We start from the raw sequence: 16,837 nt of genomic DNA, 5'->3' as shown, positions 1-16,837 counted from the left end.
CCTAAAATTATTCGAAGTTAAAGCCGGAAGTATTACTATTGCATTATTGACTCAAGCGACTGCATTCTGCATCAAGATGTCGTCCACTTTGGAGCAGTATGTAAATACTGTCCAAAATTATTCAACCCAAGGTATAATTCTGTTATTTTTCTGCATATATTTAAGTCATACTTATCCTTCTGTGAGAAATTTAAGAAATGGTTACACTATTCTTCTGAGGCGGGCTTCATACACAGTAGTTGGAACATAATAAGTGGTGTTTATTGACTCATGTTCGTAATAATTTACTACGTAAATTCGTAATACCGGTGACAAATTCCCATGCATTTCTTGTGAAACAAAATTGTGTTCAAATAACTGACTGCTAGTTTGGAGACTGTGACTATAATGGCATTCATATATTACTTTTCAAATTAGTCCAAGTCCATGCCAGTTTAAATATCTTGTAATTTCGGATTAGGCAAATCTCTTTTGTAAGACTATGATATGACTGTTTAAATTAAAGACAAACTACAAAGTACCCAGTAATATAATGAACTGAAATTGCGCTACAGGTGTTGTTTGCAGTCGAAACAGATGGATGGACCGCCAGCACATATCATTTACATAATACCAAATTGACATCTAGACTGTAATAAATATAATTTTAATATCGTTATAAGTCCAAAATTCGACCCAAACCGAGGCCAGTTTTAGGTATACATATATAGTTTACGCTTTACTGACTTGACATTAGACACATGTAGGGTTACCTGTGTATGTCAAACGTCTGCTGCTGAATGTGCCAAATTTGTTCTCACAGCAGTGTTTTATATTGTTTAATATTTTTATGTACATTTAATCCAGATGCAGATTATTTCTAACATACTACAATTCATCCTTTTTTATTCAGGAAATTTCGCTCAATTATGTGAATTCATAACTAAAAGTGCTGATGCCCTGACCAAACACATTCATCATTTGGACTATGTCATGGGAACACTTAATGTGCAGCAACATTCCCTAGGAATTCTGGGAATACTGTAAGTATTAAGCCTATATAAAAGAAAACTAACTTATTGTTAAGTGTAAGGTAGTTATGTATAATTACATTCACTTCTGCGGAATGTCAATCTGATTAAAATACAGATCTATATATTTTATATATATATATATATACTTTTCATGGCCTCCACTACATGAAGATCTGACCGGTTGTAATGGGAGGTCACATCAGGGATCATATGAGCGGCCTTTGACCCTATGGTGTCAGTCACTCGATTAACCAGTCAGTGTTTCAAATGGGTATTTGGAAATACAATGTTTGCTTTGATTTGTTGTCTATCGCTGCGAATGTCTGCCCACAGTTCCGCGTGACAGAAGATAAGATCTCGACTCACACACCATTTGGATGGCTAATCCCTCACATCAACCAAAACACAGATTATTTAACAACTCTTCAAGATCCGAGTGTAGTGACGACAAGTAAACAAAATTTTGAACTATAAAAATGAAACAATAAAGATCTATGTTTTAATCAGATTGGCGGAATGTACACTTGATTTCTTACTGCATTTAGTAATGACCTTATTTGAGATGTGTACTTAAAAAATTGTTCAATGGTGGGGAAAGCTTATTACTTATTACAGAAAAAGTGCAAAACAAATTCATTGTAGGTGGATTCAAATAGATATTGGTTTACTTTATAGTGTAAATGTATGAGTTATTTTCACAAATCTATATACTTTATGCCACTTAAAGATTACGTATCGTACATAGAAATCATGTGAGCAGATAATGTTGCAAGAGGAGCTACATTTGTTATGTGAAATGTAAAGATTGTTTAATAATTGCTGTTATCTTGAATAAATTTATGTATTTGTACCCAGTATGTAAACAAACTAAAACATGTTTATTTTTTATTTTTTTCAAAAGGTGTGTGAAGTTTAATATGCCAAACATACATGATTTTGAGATGCTGTTTCACCAAACACAAGAATTCATTTATATGTGTAATGGAGAACAAGTACGATATGCGACAGAAAGTTGTAAGTGCAAATAAATATTTCTGTGAAACGTGAAAGTCGTTGGAATATGGTATTTACATGTGTTCAAGGGAATTTTGTAATTAATTGTCTGAAATAAAATCCCCAAGTAGTCGAGTACCGTAATTAGATTAAGAAGAAGTTTTGAATGACATTTAGAAGACGAAATTTGACAAACATATTTTTTATGCACTTTGTTTATTTTATCATCTTGTGAATGATTTTTTTTGTTGTTTATTAATAATTATTTAATTTTGATTGTAGTTGCTGATTTGAGTCATAAATTTACACATCAGCTAATTGAACGAAAAACTGTAAGTAATTTTACAAATTCATTGTTATCAGAAAAAAAAATAAACAATGTAATTACTATAACTGATATTTATAAAAAAAACTTAATTAAAAAACTGAAGTAAAATGCCAATATATTTTTCAGCCATTAAGAGGAATTGCCATCTTATCAAAGGCGATTCGAAAGATACAACTTTTTCCATCACAGCTGACTTCCCTTCACTCGGATCTTTGTCAAGTAAGTTCTGTTTCAATCTATAACAATACACGGGTGGAACAATTAGTTAATTTTAGATAAAGGGTATGCCAGTTTCCCCATCTCTATTCAGATACAAAATCTGAATAAAATATTGTTTTTAAAAAAATGTGTCATGGTTTTCTAATGTTTTAAGTAATATTGTGTGTTATTCAAAATGTAATAGTGCCAATAGGTAGCACATCATCTTAGATTCTGGCATTCTAAGAGTGTAATAAATACAATATTTAAAACTTAGTTGATAAAATGTGCTTTTAACAAAAATTGTGCAAAATAGTGTAGGTATTAAATGGACCCATAATACTAATAGTGAAATAAAATATAGATTAATCATTTTATTGAGGAAAAACATTATTAATACAATGTAGAGGAGAAGTATTTTATTATTACAATATAGCTATTTCTATTTCATTACAGCTGTGTCTGTTGTCTAAAAATATGAAACCAGCCTTAGAATTTTTAGAAGTTGATATTACAGATATCAGTAAAGAGGTAAGTCTTGTAACTAGTTGTTCATTGGCTAGATTCCTAGACAGAATAAATCGAATAAATTGTTTCAATGGCATTTGATAATTTAACTGGACATATACGCAGAAAAGAATGCTACGAAATAAGATTACTGTTTATTACAAAGCAAAAAAAATTGAACGCTTCAGGAATTTATGTAAAGTAAATGCAACCAAAATATTAATAAAAGAAAACAATGTTATCCCTGGCATGAGCAAAGTCAAAGTTTACCCAGATGATTTTAAATATTTAAAAAAAATCCCCCATTTAGTGGTAAGGATGAAAACAGACTTAATATTCTGAGTTAAATTCAGGAATTTAAAAAAATATTTTCAATGACCTACTTGGTATTTTGCATATTTGTTTCACACTATTTAATAATGATATTTTATTCATCTTTGTATTTTTAGGGTGGTCAGTATGATGCCAAAGATTTTTTACAATATTATTATTATGGTGGAATGATTTACACAGCTCTGAAAAAATATGACAGATCTCTGTACTTCTTTGAAATTGTATGTATAGTTTAATCCCCAGAAAATTGAGTATTTACACTATTGTTCATTTATGATGAAAATCATTGAACCCTATGTCAGTCCCAAAGTGACCCAGTTTGTGTCGAGTGGATGTTAAACACCATTACAAAATTATGTATTTAGATGAAACAAAATCTTTCATAAGCAAAATCAAAAGACCCTTGAGTTTGTGCTCAGTCTTGGCAGAGGACACGAATATGACCCTGATTATTAAACTTCAATGGGCAAAAGCTCTTAGCTTTGAAGGTCAATAAATAATGTGTACATTGAAAACTATGGTAGCAATGGCACAAGCCTCACAGGATTAAACTTTGTTTCATTAGAGTAAGCTGAATTCAAAGAGATCACGTCTTTTTCAATATAGGTGGATATTATGCAGTTCAGAATATAAACATATATAGCCATTTGTCTTTTATTTATTTTAGGCCATCACAACTCCAAGTATGGCAGTAAGTCATATCATGATGGAAGCATATAAGAAGTTTATATTGGTGGCCTTAATTCTTCATGGAAAGGTAACTTTCTTATATTTCTGTGTGTAGTCTTGAAATTACATACTTGTATATGAACTAATTACCAGAATAATGCATTTGTATAAATATTTATTGATATTTGACAGATAATATTGTTATTTTTTATTGATATTTGACAGATAATATTGTTATTTTTTATTGATAAAGGACAGATAATTTCTCAATCACTGTTAAAAAATAAACAACTCAATTGATTAATGATGTATAATGATTAATTTTTTAAACAGTGGTCAGGAAATTAAATACTTGTACATTGGACACTCATTATCAAAATTAATCAGTCAGCTTTAAACTGAACACAAGTACAAATTAGATGATTTTGGGTGATTTTTAACGATTTTTACGAATTTTTAAACAAAGATTTGATATTAAACGAATGTGAAAGAAATTATTGCTAGATACACAAGATTAAATGATACCTGGGTTACAGTGCATCCTAATTCCTTATGGGGGGTTGGATGGCCGAATGGTTAGTGCCTGCGTGCTGTATCATTGAGTCAACTGGCATGGTTTCGATTCCCCAGTTGTAACGTGACAAAGAGTAGAGTCGCCTGTCCAACTTGTGGGGTTTTCTCCGGGTCCTCCGGTTTCCTCCAACTGCTAACAACCCTATGCGCAAGTGAATTATTGAAATAAAATTGAACCAATTTAGTCCCGAAATGACCTGGTTTGTGTCGAGTGGACGTTAAAGCCTATTTCTCTCTCTCTAATTCCTTACAAGACACCGTATAGATATAGTATTAATATAATGTGGTTTTAACATTTTACTTTCAGATACCATTACTACCTAAATATACATCACAAGTTGTTATTAGATATATTAAGGTATGATTTATTTATGTCAATCCTTGAGCATCTAAACCTAACAGAAAATAAATCTATTAGAAAAAAATTTATGAACTTTCTTTTTTTGGTACTTACTGAAGAATATTGCCAGTTCAAAATTTTTGATAGAGAATAAATCTGGTCAACGTATGAGATTATTGGTGGTTTGAATACCTTAGTTTCGACTGATGAAATTTGTCAAATTTTTCCTCTTTTTGTTTTCAGCCTCTATGTCAACTGTATCATGATTTGTCTAATGCCTATTGTGGGAATAGATCTAATGATTTAAGAGCTATTGTAACTAAACACACAGAAACGATTAATAGAGTAAGTTCAAATACATTATCCATAAGAACAAGTGAAAATACATTTAACAGGGTCCGATCAACTCAACATTATTCATTATGAAATTAACACATACCTCCACCTAAAAACTAACGCTTTTGAGTTTAAACTCCAAACTTTTTGTTTCATTTTTGACATGAATTGACAGGTATGCCTACTGTTTCTAGAATACCGTTTGTCGTGTATTCAGGACATTCAGAAAAGCTAACAATGTTACTAAACATTCAGCATCAAAGAAGTGACTTGACCAATATTATATCTATAATATACTAGTACTTTTACAACAGATGATAAAATTTGTCATTGTATTTTACTATTCTGTATATCTACCAGATTTAGATATGTAAACAACTCTGCTGGTTATTTGACTGAGCAACATTACCCCCCCCCCCCACCCCCAAATGTTACATTCTTCCACATCATTAAGAAGTCAAACCTTCACTCAGTTTAGTTAAGTAGTGATAGTTGGTGTGCATGATGCAGTTATGATTTAACAAAATTGATATTTGACAAAATACTCTTGCCTGGTATTTCTTATGTTAAACTGAAATAAAGTAATAGTGACTTCTCTTTTTAAGCTCTTGACATACAGTATTTTTGTTTAATTCAGGATAAAAATATGGGTTTAGTGAAGCAATGTATCAATTCTTTATTCAAGAAAAATATTCAAAGACTGACAAAAGTAAGTTGTTAAATTGTTAAAGATTAAATGTATGGTACAATACTGATAAAATTAATTAAGGAGAAGTCCCAGATTTCACAGAACACTGTAATAAAAGTGGGTTTAAGTATCTTAATCAGAAGCCAAAATATCAAATTATAGCCTATTCGCCTTTGTCTGAATTTTTCAAACTTAAATATTCAGCAGTTCGGAATTGATCACTGGATTTTGCTTAAATAGGTTATGCAACTCATTCAAGGAATTTTATTATTCTTCTGTACCAGTGACTTGCTAATTGTAAAGAAACTTACCACCCACTGTAAGTATATAGCATGGAATTTGGGGTCTTATGACCAACTCCACATGGAAATGGAAAGTTGTATTAATTCGTAAAATCATCCCCATGCTTCATAATTATATACAGTACAAAGATAAAGCTTGTCATTCACATTTACATTTTTATTTTTCAGACATTTTTAACTCTATCATTAGCAGATATGGCAAACAGAGTTCATTTATCTGGTGCAAAAGAAGCTGAAAAATATGTCTTGCATATGGTAACTACTTTTGAGTTTCAATATTTTGTGATTTTTTTCTAGTGTGTTAGCGCAGAACCACGGTGACCATATTTCCAAAGGGGATTCCGTTAAACTATGAACTATTTCTGTACTTTTAAGTAAAACATAATGATGTAACTAACCTTGTTGCAATATTTTTAGACATTGTATATCATAGTCTTACATTTAATTTAAATAGGAAATTGTGGTGGCTCAGCGTGTAAGGCGCTGGCTCGCTAACCAGCAAGTTTGTTCTCAGTGTTGGCCGAGAAAGTTCCTCAAAACTTTCCAGCGTGGTTTCCCCATTACAGTTGGAATTACAAATATGAGTAGATCATAGCGCCGGTGTCTGGTAAAATTTTCCTCATAGCACACTGTATGGTGTACACCCGAATTCATTAGCCCAGTCGGTGTAGAACAGTAGGAAGTTAAACCACATTTTAAATATGTCGACCTACATTCTAAAGTATAGTATGTTTTCAAGAGACATATTTTAAGATAACAAAAAACAGCAGTAATTACATCATTTATTACATTATTGTATTTTAATTTTTCTGCAAGCATAGTGTGGAATAGCACTTTTATTATTGTTAACATTATTATAGATAGAGGATGGTGAAATATATGCAACAATTAATCAAAAAGATGGTATGGTTAGATTTCATGATAATCCAGAAGAATATAATAATGCTACCATGTTACGTCATATAGACGAAGAGGTTAGTAAACATATCATTTTGAACACGGGCAAAACATATTTTCACTCTCAGGTCAAATTGATCAATATTTGATATAGTGCACAATACATTTGAAATGATCAATTTGTGCAACAGTAACAAACTGTTTTTAAGATTACTGGTATGCAAAAGACATTTTGTTCATTCTGCCTTTAAGTTGAGATTATATTGTCAATGTTAGTGGGGGACTTGGCAAAGTGGTATAATGTGTGCACTGTAATCTCATAGCCTGTTATCTATATAAGTACTGTAATGGGTTGATCCTGGGTTTAATGTTACAAGGAGTAGGATTATCTGTCTTATCATTGTGAGAAATCTCCTGGTACTCCTGTTTCATCTGACTAGAAAATACAAATGCACAAATTTTTTTAAATAAACATTGAATTTCAAAGCATTTGAAGAACTGTGCATAGTGTTTACAATCAATGTGCTTTCTCCTAAGGACTAGTTGAACAATCCCAACAAATTGAGGGAAAATTTTTTTAAAATTTGGACCTGTAGAGCATTTACAACAATTATTATGAAGAGACAGACAGTAGTGACGACAATATACTCCCATATAAAATATCAGTGTGTGATAGGATATACCATATTATGTTAGTGCCAAAAACCCATTTAGCTTACTTTCTCCATTCTTGTCACTTCCCACAAAGGTGGGCATAGTTGTAGTATTATGTTTATATTCCTTCTTGTGTTTCGATTTTTATGTTACTTATAGACATGCTATTAAGGTAAGGTTGCAGAGATATGGTACATTACACAAATACTTTACTTTTTTTGTTCAGATGCAGAAATGTATGAAATTAGATAATAAATTGAAAGAAATGGATAGAGAAATAACAGTTAATCCACAATATGTTCAAAAGGTTTGTGTTTATTTATCACCAACAATGAATAAAGACGTGCCAATGATAATTATAAATAAAGGAAGTTCATGGAGTGACAATTATTGATCAGGATGGCAAACCATATTAAATAGGATTGCTAGACTGGTTGTCAGTCAACAGTAAATATTGATAAAATTATATTGAAAATGTCATTTTAAAGACAGGAAATTTAGTGATCATTAATTTCATACACAAAGTATTTTTTCTGTGTGCGAACTGAAGTGACATTGCTATCTAAACTTCTTGAATGATATTTGTCTCTATTTGAAACAGCCACTAGAGTAGTTGTCATCCTATTGTCTATTTCTCATTTATAGTGATGAGCTACATTTCCGATCATGTCCATTCTAGGAATATCACTAGTTTGTTTTTAAATGGACTGAAAATTCAGAACATAAAAGAAGTTAGAAATGAAACACGGGGAATGCAGACAGTGAGAAAATAGTTCGGGAGGCTTGTTTATTACAATTAATTATTTGTTTATGTATCTTTATTTCAGAGTTCTGGTACTCATGATGATGATCTACCTGTTTCATCAACTAAAGTTCAAGGATACTAATAGATAAAGCTAAATTAGACAATACTAGTGCTATTTGACTTCAAAGATTTATTTTTCGCCCTGTGATTTTATATGTACACATAATATAGTGTGTCTCAAAAAAAGTTATTTTAGGTCTCTTGTTTCATACATTTTGCAGCATTTTGTCCTTCAGAAATCACACATTACTGTGCAACGTCTATACCCACCTACAAGAAACGTTTTTTGAATCAGTTTTATTGATACAGAAGGGGTGTGTCTATTCTATGTGGTATCTTCAAAAGTAACACAAAGTCAAAGAAAACAGGTCCTGTGTTGCCATATTGCTGTTGTCATTATCGGTGGAATAATTAATGTCCCCGGGATATAAATGATATCAATTTGGTAATTCTTTATTTGTGACTTTTCGTTGATCTGTTTCTATTCATTTATCTCTTCTTCATTAGCCCAGTTCGGAGCAGAACAGTAGGACGTTAAACTCCACTTGATACAGACACTAAGTTAGTTGACCAAAATTTGAAGTCCTAAATCAACGATTTTAGTCAAAAACACTAAGTATACTTCCAAAATTTTGAGAAGTATTTATTCTGCTTCTATTTTATGGAATTGAAAAAGTTTACTTAGTCTTTGTGTATATTACAGATGTGAAACAGAGTAGAACCCCATTACAAAATAATATAGTTATTTTTGGATATAGTGGCCATTCAGGTTAGAGATCTATTCTCGAAATACAGTAGATAGTTCTCTGTGTGCTGTCGCCTGAACGTGAACAACCATGATTCTAAAATATGGAACATGACCGTTTGAACTCATCTTGAATCTTATATAAAGTGGTTCTGTACGTGGGTATATACGGTATATGACAATTTAAAGTTTGAAAACAGTAATTTACCATTCCATGCTAGGTAAGCTCCTTTATCTCAGAAATTTTACACAATGGTTCAGTCATATTTGCCATGAAAGTTACCCCCCTTACATAGAATAAAAACCCCAGTGTGAAACGCAAATAGCAGTATGATTGTAATTCAAGAGAGAGAAATGGAGTTTAATGTCCAGTTAACACAAACTAGGTCATTTTGTGTCTAATACATGGTACAATTTTATTTCAACAACACACCAGCATGTAGGTGTCTTTAACTGTGGGAGGAAACCAGAGGGCGTAAAGAAAAACCATGAGGTTATGCAGACGGGATCCTACTCCTTGTCAAGTACAAAACTTTGTGTTGCTGGGTTGAAACCGAACTGATTAACTCAATGAATTTATGATCTAAAGCGTAAGCATTATACCATACGATCACCCAATACAATTTTTTCATTTCATGACTGTCTAGTTTAAATCTCTTTTATTTCCACATGAAGAAACTACTGTCAAGAATTATTCATTTATTTGTCATATTAAAACAGAATTATAAATGATGGATGTCATAAACTGAATACACTAAACAATGGAACTTTTAATGTGGACCTATTTTTCGTTATATTGTATTTGTAAATAAAATTAATAAAAGTGTAATAATTTCATATGGTTTTTTTTTACTCCTGCTACTAGATATACAAACTACATGTGATCAGTTTTGTTGAAAATATAAGATGCAAACAAATTATACACTGGGTTTATGAATGGTGAAATCACTCAAATAAAAGCAGTGATTGTAATTTGAGAGATTTTGAATCCCTGACAAACTACCATATTGTGAAAGATAATATCAGTCCAAAAATAGTTCAAGATATGATGAATTGAAAAGGATATATAATAAACTGTCAGCACAACCTACATGTGTTGGGTAAAAATCTTTTTAATCTGATTGAATCCAAGATAAAAGATTATCTATGGTAGACATTTTTATTTTGTTTTCTTAAAGGGGCAGTACATAAGATTTAGATCAAGAGCTACCCATTCTAGCTATTATATTTCAAAAAGAGATAATGTAAAATGAATATATTGAAAATTTCATTCAAATTACTTTATTTTGAGTGAAGTTATCAAGGGTTGTAGTCTTGACAAGATGTGTGCATGGATCATAACAACCGTACTGGTCATTTGAGTCATAGCCTCACTTCTCCATTTTTAAATTAAATGGCTGAACCGTTCTAATCTTCTTAAAATCGGAGTAATCCAATAGCATCGAGAGTAGATTATGGTCTTGTCCATTTTTAAATTAAATGATTAAATGGCTGAACCGTTCTAATCTTCTTAAAATCGGAGTAATCCAATAGCATCGAGAGTAGATTATGGTCTTGTCGTATTAATAAATGTCTAATTAATAATGTATATAACATTAATGATCCAAACAAAGACCTGCAATAGGCAGATTTAGTTCTTACATAATGCATCTTTAATTAAATGTTAAATAGTCCAATTTGCATGTGTTAAGTCATGAAATTATTAAATATCGCCGGAAAAATGCAAATGACAATCACTGGCTTTAAGTTAAAGTGTGAATGAAATTTCATTTTTCCACCCACACTTGAAATAATGTGACAGAAATAGTTATTTGAAGTTCTGGATCAAACAGCATCTAAAGGTGATCCCTGCATAACTGTATTGTTTGTTGTGTCTAGTTCTTGGTGCAGTTTTCTTGTATTGTCTATTTAAAATAGATTGATATTGTTACTGACACGCCTATGAAATCACGTATAAAGATACATGCACTTATCTCCCCTTACCATGTAACATTTAATTCCATAAATATCATCACATAATTGTTTTTGATGATATTTCAAGAAACTGATAATATTTTCTGATACAGTTCCAAGAATATCTTCTTCAAATAACACAGATATACATGTACTTCACAAACAACTATTGAAGTTTTTGAAAATAATCATATTCCTGTTCGAACTGATCAAAGTCTCTATCTGTGAAAACACTGTCTGGTTCTTCTCTACTTTCTTGTGGTAAATCTTTAGCTAATTTTCTTTGATGTTGTTCCAAGATCTGAAATAAAAATTTTAAAGTTATTGTTTAACAAAAAAGAAAATATGGAAGATTCCATCATGAAGCAATTATTTATTTTGAACTGTACTAATAATTATTGATTGGTGCTAAATATATTGCTTTTAGGAGTCTTCATTTCACTAACTTAGTTACTATTAGAAATCTAATAATTTTCACATAATATAATAAGACCGACATCTTAAAGGTATAACAATCCATACCAAATTTGGAACATACCTTTTTACAGTAAACAGATTTGACTTTTCCTACATTTGAGACCTGTTTCAAAAGTTTTACATTTTTCTTTGTGTGGTCTTTATCTGCTTTTTCTCTGTATTCTTCTACAAAAAGATAAGAGAATTTTACATTGTGTACTTGGGGCTAATGTGCAGAAATTTATAACTGGCAGCTGATTTGTTGAAAATTATAAATGCAGTTGTGAAAGTGAAAATCTCAGAAATACATCCTCTGACACAAATGTAAGTTTTTTATCACAAGGAATTGTTAAATTCCTTTAATTTAAAGGTTATAGGGAAAATACTCTAATTATAGAAATCAATGACAGTTCAAATAAAGTTTTCAAAATACTTTATATTATTATACACATAATGCAATAATGACAAAAAATAATTTTACAGCAATTTGAGATATAAATGAAATAAAATGAAATGGGGTTTAACGTCCTACTGTTCTGCTCCTAGTCTGGGCTAATGAAGATGGGCATATGCCATACAGTGTGCTATGAGGGAAATTTTGCCCGGGCAGCGGCGCTACGGCCTACTCTTATATCGAATTCCAACTGCCAAGGGATCTTTTACGTGTACGCCAATATGTACACGGGTCCTCGGTTTTTGTCCCATCCAAACAACTAGACACCTGTCCTTGTCAGGCCCTCCATCCTGCATCACTGACAAGGGGAAGAAACCATTGAGATATAAAGGGTATCTACTACTTACCTAGTGTGGATATCTTTTTCTTCAATTTTCTCTTTTTCTTGCTTTCTATGGCATAGGTTTTATGTAAATGTCTAAGTTCTTTCCAGACACCTTGTTTATTAGTACTAATTAATTTCATACCATCTTTAATATTCTTGTTCTTTTTACTACTATGAGAATTACCACCTGATAAGAAAAAGTTTAATTTTCAAGATAGGCTGCCAGATCATGAAACACACCCACCCACAGTAGCTATGTCATTAGAACAGTTTACGAAGGATGACACGTATCTATTCTTTTGTATTTAATAGAAGAATATTTACAGGACACCAGTCGTTGTTGTTTGTATTTCAGAGTAGAGCCAAAAAAAGCTCCCCTCAATCATCGAATTGAAAAAAATTGCTCCCCTCAAAAAACTCTCCCAGTTTTGATCAGAAGAGTGATTTAGAAATTTAGGAGAGTGATGTGATATTAAGGAGAGTGATTAGTTATGCGCATGGGAAATGGTTCTAAGATCAATAACTGCATGTAATGGGGTCATTCCTGGTTTCATAAATGATAATAAAACCCCAATGACTATTTAAAGGAGAGCAATTTTCAGTTTTAAGGGGAGGGAAAAAAAATCTCTCCTCGGTCGACATTCGGGTGAGCGGCAGGCGCTCGAGAGCGATGACTCGCCTTAAAAAACAATGACTGGGACACTTAAAACTGAAGTAATTATCAGAAATTATTAAAATTTGATAGTTCTTCCTACTTCTCATTATAATTACCTTGATGAAAATCAATGGGATTCCTCCTCTCATGAACATGGATACTGTGAAACTTCAATTTGACAATAACTTTACCTTCAAGGACATGGACAGGGCTATAATTTTACAATAATTTTAGCCACTAGAGTGTTCAAAAGATTGTTCAAATTGCTAAAGGAGAAAGGCCCGCAATCATTGCAAATTAGTAGGCTCATCATCAAGCCCATCAAAGACTTTCAATGATGGCTAATATGAACATTCTACCTCAATTAGAAGCAGAGTCTTGGCCAATCAAATTGGTTATATGTGCTTAGTCTAAGCAGAAAATGCTTGTGGACATTTACACCATGTTTGAACATCTAAAAACACAGCAATAATTGACAAAAATAACAGACAGCTAAAAATACCCATGTTAATAGTTCCCTGCTCTTTTTGAAAGTATGGAATGGGCTTGATCAAGGCTATACTGTTATTTCATATTCTAATATCTATGGTTATTTCAATTCATGATGGAACAAACTCTATACCATCACACAATGCATAAATAATGGTTATAATTAAGTAACAAAAATTGTTGAAATGCAATAATAATAGACTGACTCACTGACTGGTTTAGGTGTCCGGGGGTGCCAGTTAACTCATCCACACAAAAAGTCTAGTTAAGTCTTCCACAAATATCAAAATTTGTTAGTTGATTCGTCCACATGACATTGTATGTGTTAGGGATGCAGAAATATGTGGGATCTGAATGGATCATTATGGAACTTGACATATTTAATTCTTACATCGTAAAGACAGCAACCATTTATTTTAGTGCATGTCCAGACCCCCTGGGGTGATGTCACACCCACTTTTTTGTTAATCAGTAGTCTGTAAATTTTGGCAAAACAAACCCAACACCTAGCTTTCTTTGCATCTTGTCATTATCATATTACAGTCATTGCAGGAATTTTATATTTCATTCTCCCCTAATTTTAAAAAATACCATATCAATCAAAGCAGGAATGTTGATGTATATTGCAGCGGTAGCGTTGCTCTTGTTTTATATTCATGCGATTAAAGAAAATTTTACCCATATCGAACACTATAAAAATCAAGTGGATGCGATGATAAAGCATCACTCATTGACTCAGTACACTGACATACCCTTAGCAAAAAGTCCTACAGAATACCAGTATAGAATTCTATAGAAAATCTATAGAGTTTTTTTGGGGGCGTGTCCCATTTTCTATAGGATAAAATTCTATAGTATTCTACAGAATTTTGGGGGCCTGTAGGAAATAACGGCCCCAAATATTCTACAGTTTCTGTAGCGCACATCCTATAGTTTTTCCTACAGATTTATGGCAAAATTTCTATAGGAAAATATTGTAGTATTCTATAGGTTTTTTTATTGCACTTTCTGTAGGAAATTCTACAGTTATGTATAGGAATGAACACTGTAGTATTCTGTAGTTTGGAAATTGGGCCACTATAGTTTTCTGTAGGAATGGGTACTATAGAATTCTATAGACTTTTTTTTATTAAATCTTATTTTGGGAATAAATATAGTTGGCCCATGATTTCTTCTAAATTGATAAGCTTATTTTTCTCTCATGGATTCTTCTAAATTGATAAGCTTATTTTTTCTCTCATGGATTAATCTGAATTCTGTTGATGATTCACCAGCCGGAACCATGAAAAGTTCTTTTCTTGGTAAAACTGAAATATAGGGATAAGAATAGGTAATAAAGTTAAATAAATAACAAAATCACATAAATCTTATCTAATTAAAGTAATTTAATATTATTGTTAAGAAAGTAATAAAGTATACTTATCTTTCTATCTTTAATCTAATCTGTGAAAAAACACCACCATTCTCTTCAGTTTCTTGTTAATACTAACATGTTAAGTTGTTATACACTGAATTTTTGAATTTTAAATTCAGCCAATGACCAAACAGATTTCAAGAGAGTACATTGGCTGTTCATTATAGTTTTACATGTTGACAGGTATACACGGTTGACAGAATCTGAGTACAGAATCTGCTATAGTCATTAAAATACTAACTAACCAGTCAGACTGTGTTCAAATAAACTCTGTCTTTATTTCATTGACTTATCTGATACTTTTGTTCTGAACATCTACATTTACTGGCATTTTTTGGAGGGTGGGGTGGGGAATTCCTTTGAGTGTCAACAGGTATCACTATTTCATTCATATTATATACACTATTTTATACTTTATATTTTATTTTTCGTGGTAAGCTTATTTTAGTTTGTCATTTGGTATCACAATAAATTAAGGAAAACTGCATCCAGGAAAATTATGTTGGAAAAGTTTACATAATTCACACAAGTGCATCACTAAATTCTATTGTAAACTATAGTATGAATAAAAGACATCTCCAATTTATGAAATCTGTAGTATAGAACATTGTTTCTACAATATTATGTAGGAAACTATAGTAGGCTATTTGTTAAAATGGTTTCAGTATAGTATACATATAAATTCTTAGTTTTCAACAGAATGTCATAGACAACTATAGGAATATACTACTGACTTGAGACAATAAGTTAGTTCTATAGAAAACTATAGTTTTTACCACCAAATCTATAGGAATCACAGCTGACATGAGAATACAAGTTAGTTCTATAGCAAACTATAGTTTTTAGCACAAAGGCTATAGAAAACTGAAGAATTACTCAACTGACTCGAGGATACAAGTTAGTTCTATAGAAAACTATAGCAGCACCAATGAATCTGTAGGTTTTTTTTTTTTTCAATAGTTTCTTACAGTATTCTATAGAATTCTATAGAAAATTACACTTGGAAAATATTCATCTACCAATCCTACACAAAACTATAGTACATGTTTTTGAATCAATAGTCATGTAAAACAAAATACAGAATGATTTAGTTTTACTGCAGCATTCTATAGCATTCTATTGAATCCCACAAACTTCTATAGAAACCTGTACTTTTTCTATAGGACTTTTTCATAAGGGTAGGCCTTCTCACTGTATATGATTAATATGAATACTTTATTACTTATTACTTTCTGTATCCATACTATAACATAAACAATGTTGTGTAGACGAGTCAACAACGTATTTATGCATCCCTAACATGTACAATGTCGTGAGTTTTGATATTTGTAGACGATCCAACTAGACTTTTCGTGTGGACGAGCCACGAGGTTGCTTGTTGACGAGCTAACTGGTAACCTGTTAACTAATCCGTTCGTACTCGTAGTCGTAGTTCAGTCAATACGCCATACCGGTAAAATAATAAAATATAAACACCTGTTTTCTGTTTTATCTGGTCATCAAATAATTGTAGACTTCTCTTTACCATTTCGCTTGACATTTTACTTATGTTTGAGAGAATAACGTGGAACAAAATGTCTTATTTCTCACTTCAATAGGTTTGTTTACCTTTTTTAGGACACGTGGTTTAAACCATTTCCGGTAATGATAATCTCCAAACAACCATTTACCGTAAAAGTTTATTTAGATAATATTTAAAGGGTAACATTA

The 16,837-nt window shown here is 31.6% G+C and overlaps 2 protein-coding genes across 2 annotated transcripts; one reads left to right on the top strand and one right to left on the bottom strand.

The window, feature by feature from the left end:
• The first annotated feature begins 44 nt into the window (after nucleotides 1-44).
• On the top strand, nucleotides 45-10,218 carry LOC126812294 (COP9 signalosome complex subunit 3). The gene is made up of 15 exons (XM_050538600.2): nucleotides 45-131; nucleotides 893-1,022; nucleotides 1,915-2,027; nucleotides 2,289-2,338; nucleotides 2,461-2,553; nucleotides 2,989-3,063; nucleotides 3,489-3,593; nucleotides 4,040-4,129; nucleotides 4,922-4,972; nucleotides 5,198-5,299; nucleotides 5,928-5,999; nucleotides 6,449-6,535; nucleotides 7,141-7,254; nucleotides 8,058-8,138; nucleotides 8,659-10,218. The coding sequence occupies exons 1-15, from the start codon at nucleotides 77-79 to the stop codon at nucleotides 8,716-8,718; spliced, it is 1,278 nt and encodes a 425-aa protein (XP_050394557.1). The 5' UTR covers nucleotides 45-76; the 3' UTR covers nucleotides 8,719-10,218.
• Nucleotides 10,066-16,759, bottom strand: LOC126812297 (active regulator of SIRT1). Its single transcript, XM_050538609.2, has 4 exons — nucleotides 16,604-16,759; nucleotides 12,592-12,756; nucleotides 11,873-11,976; nucleotides 10,066-11,635 (listed from the first exon to the last, which is right to left on the bottom strand). Exons 1-4 carry the CDS (start codon nucleotides 16,665-16,667, stop codon nucleotides 11,501-11,503), a joined length of 468 nt encoding a protein of 155 aa, XP_050394566.2. The 5' UTR covers nucleotides 16,668-16,759; the 3' UTR covers nucleotides 10,066-11,500.
• Nucleotides 16,760-16,837: the final 78 nt, after the last annotated feature.

This window comes from Patella vulgata, chromosome 2, assembly GCF_932274485.2.
Source record: "Patella vulgata chromosome 2, xgPatVulg1.2, whole genome shotgun sequence".
In the NCBI taxonomy this organism is placed as follows: domain Eukaryota; kingdom Metazoa; phylum Mollusca; class Gastropoda; family Patellidae; genus Patella; species Patella vulgata.
Note: the sequence above shows the minus strand (reverse complement) of the source record. Positions and strands in the feature narration are given on the sequence as shown.

Excerpts from the sequence above, each read along its gene's own strand:
- LOC126812294 (XM_050538600.2), top strand. The coding sequence starts at position 77 with ATGTCGTCCACTTTGGAGCAGTATGTAAATACTGTCCAAAATTATTCA. Across the intron at positions 3,064-3,488 it reads TTACAGATATCAGTAAAGAG|GGTGGTCAGTATGATGCCAA; the intron begins GTAAGTCTTGTA and ends TTGTATTTTTAG. Across the intron at positions 4,130-4,921 it reads CCTTAATTCTTCATGGAAAG|ATACCATTACTACCTAAATA; the intron begins GTAACTTTCTTA and ends TTTTACTTTCAG.
- LOC126812297 (XM_050538609.2), bottom strand. The coding sequence starts at position 16,667 with ATGTCAAGCGAAATGGTAAAGAGAAGTCTACAATTATTTGATGACCAG. Across the intron at positions 11,977-12,591 it reads GAAAAAGATATCCACACTAG|AAGAATACAGAGAAAAAGCA; the intron begins GTAAGTAGTAGA and ends ATCTTTTTGTAG. Across the intron at positions 11,636-11,872 it reads AATCTGTTTACTGTAAAAAG|ATCTTGGAACAACATCAAAG; the intron begins GTATGTTCCAAA and ends TTTTTATTTCAG.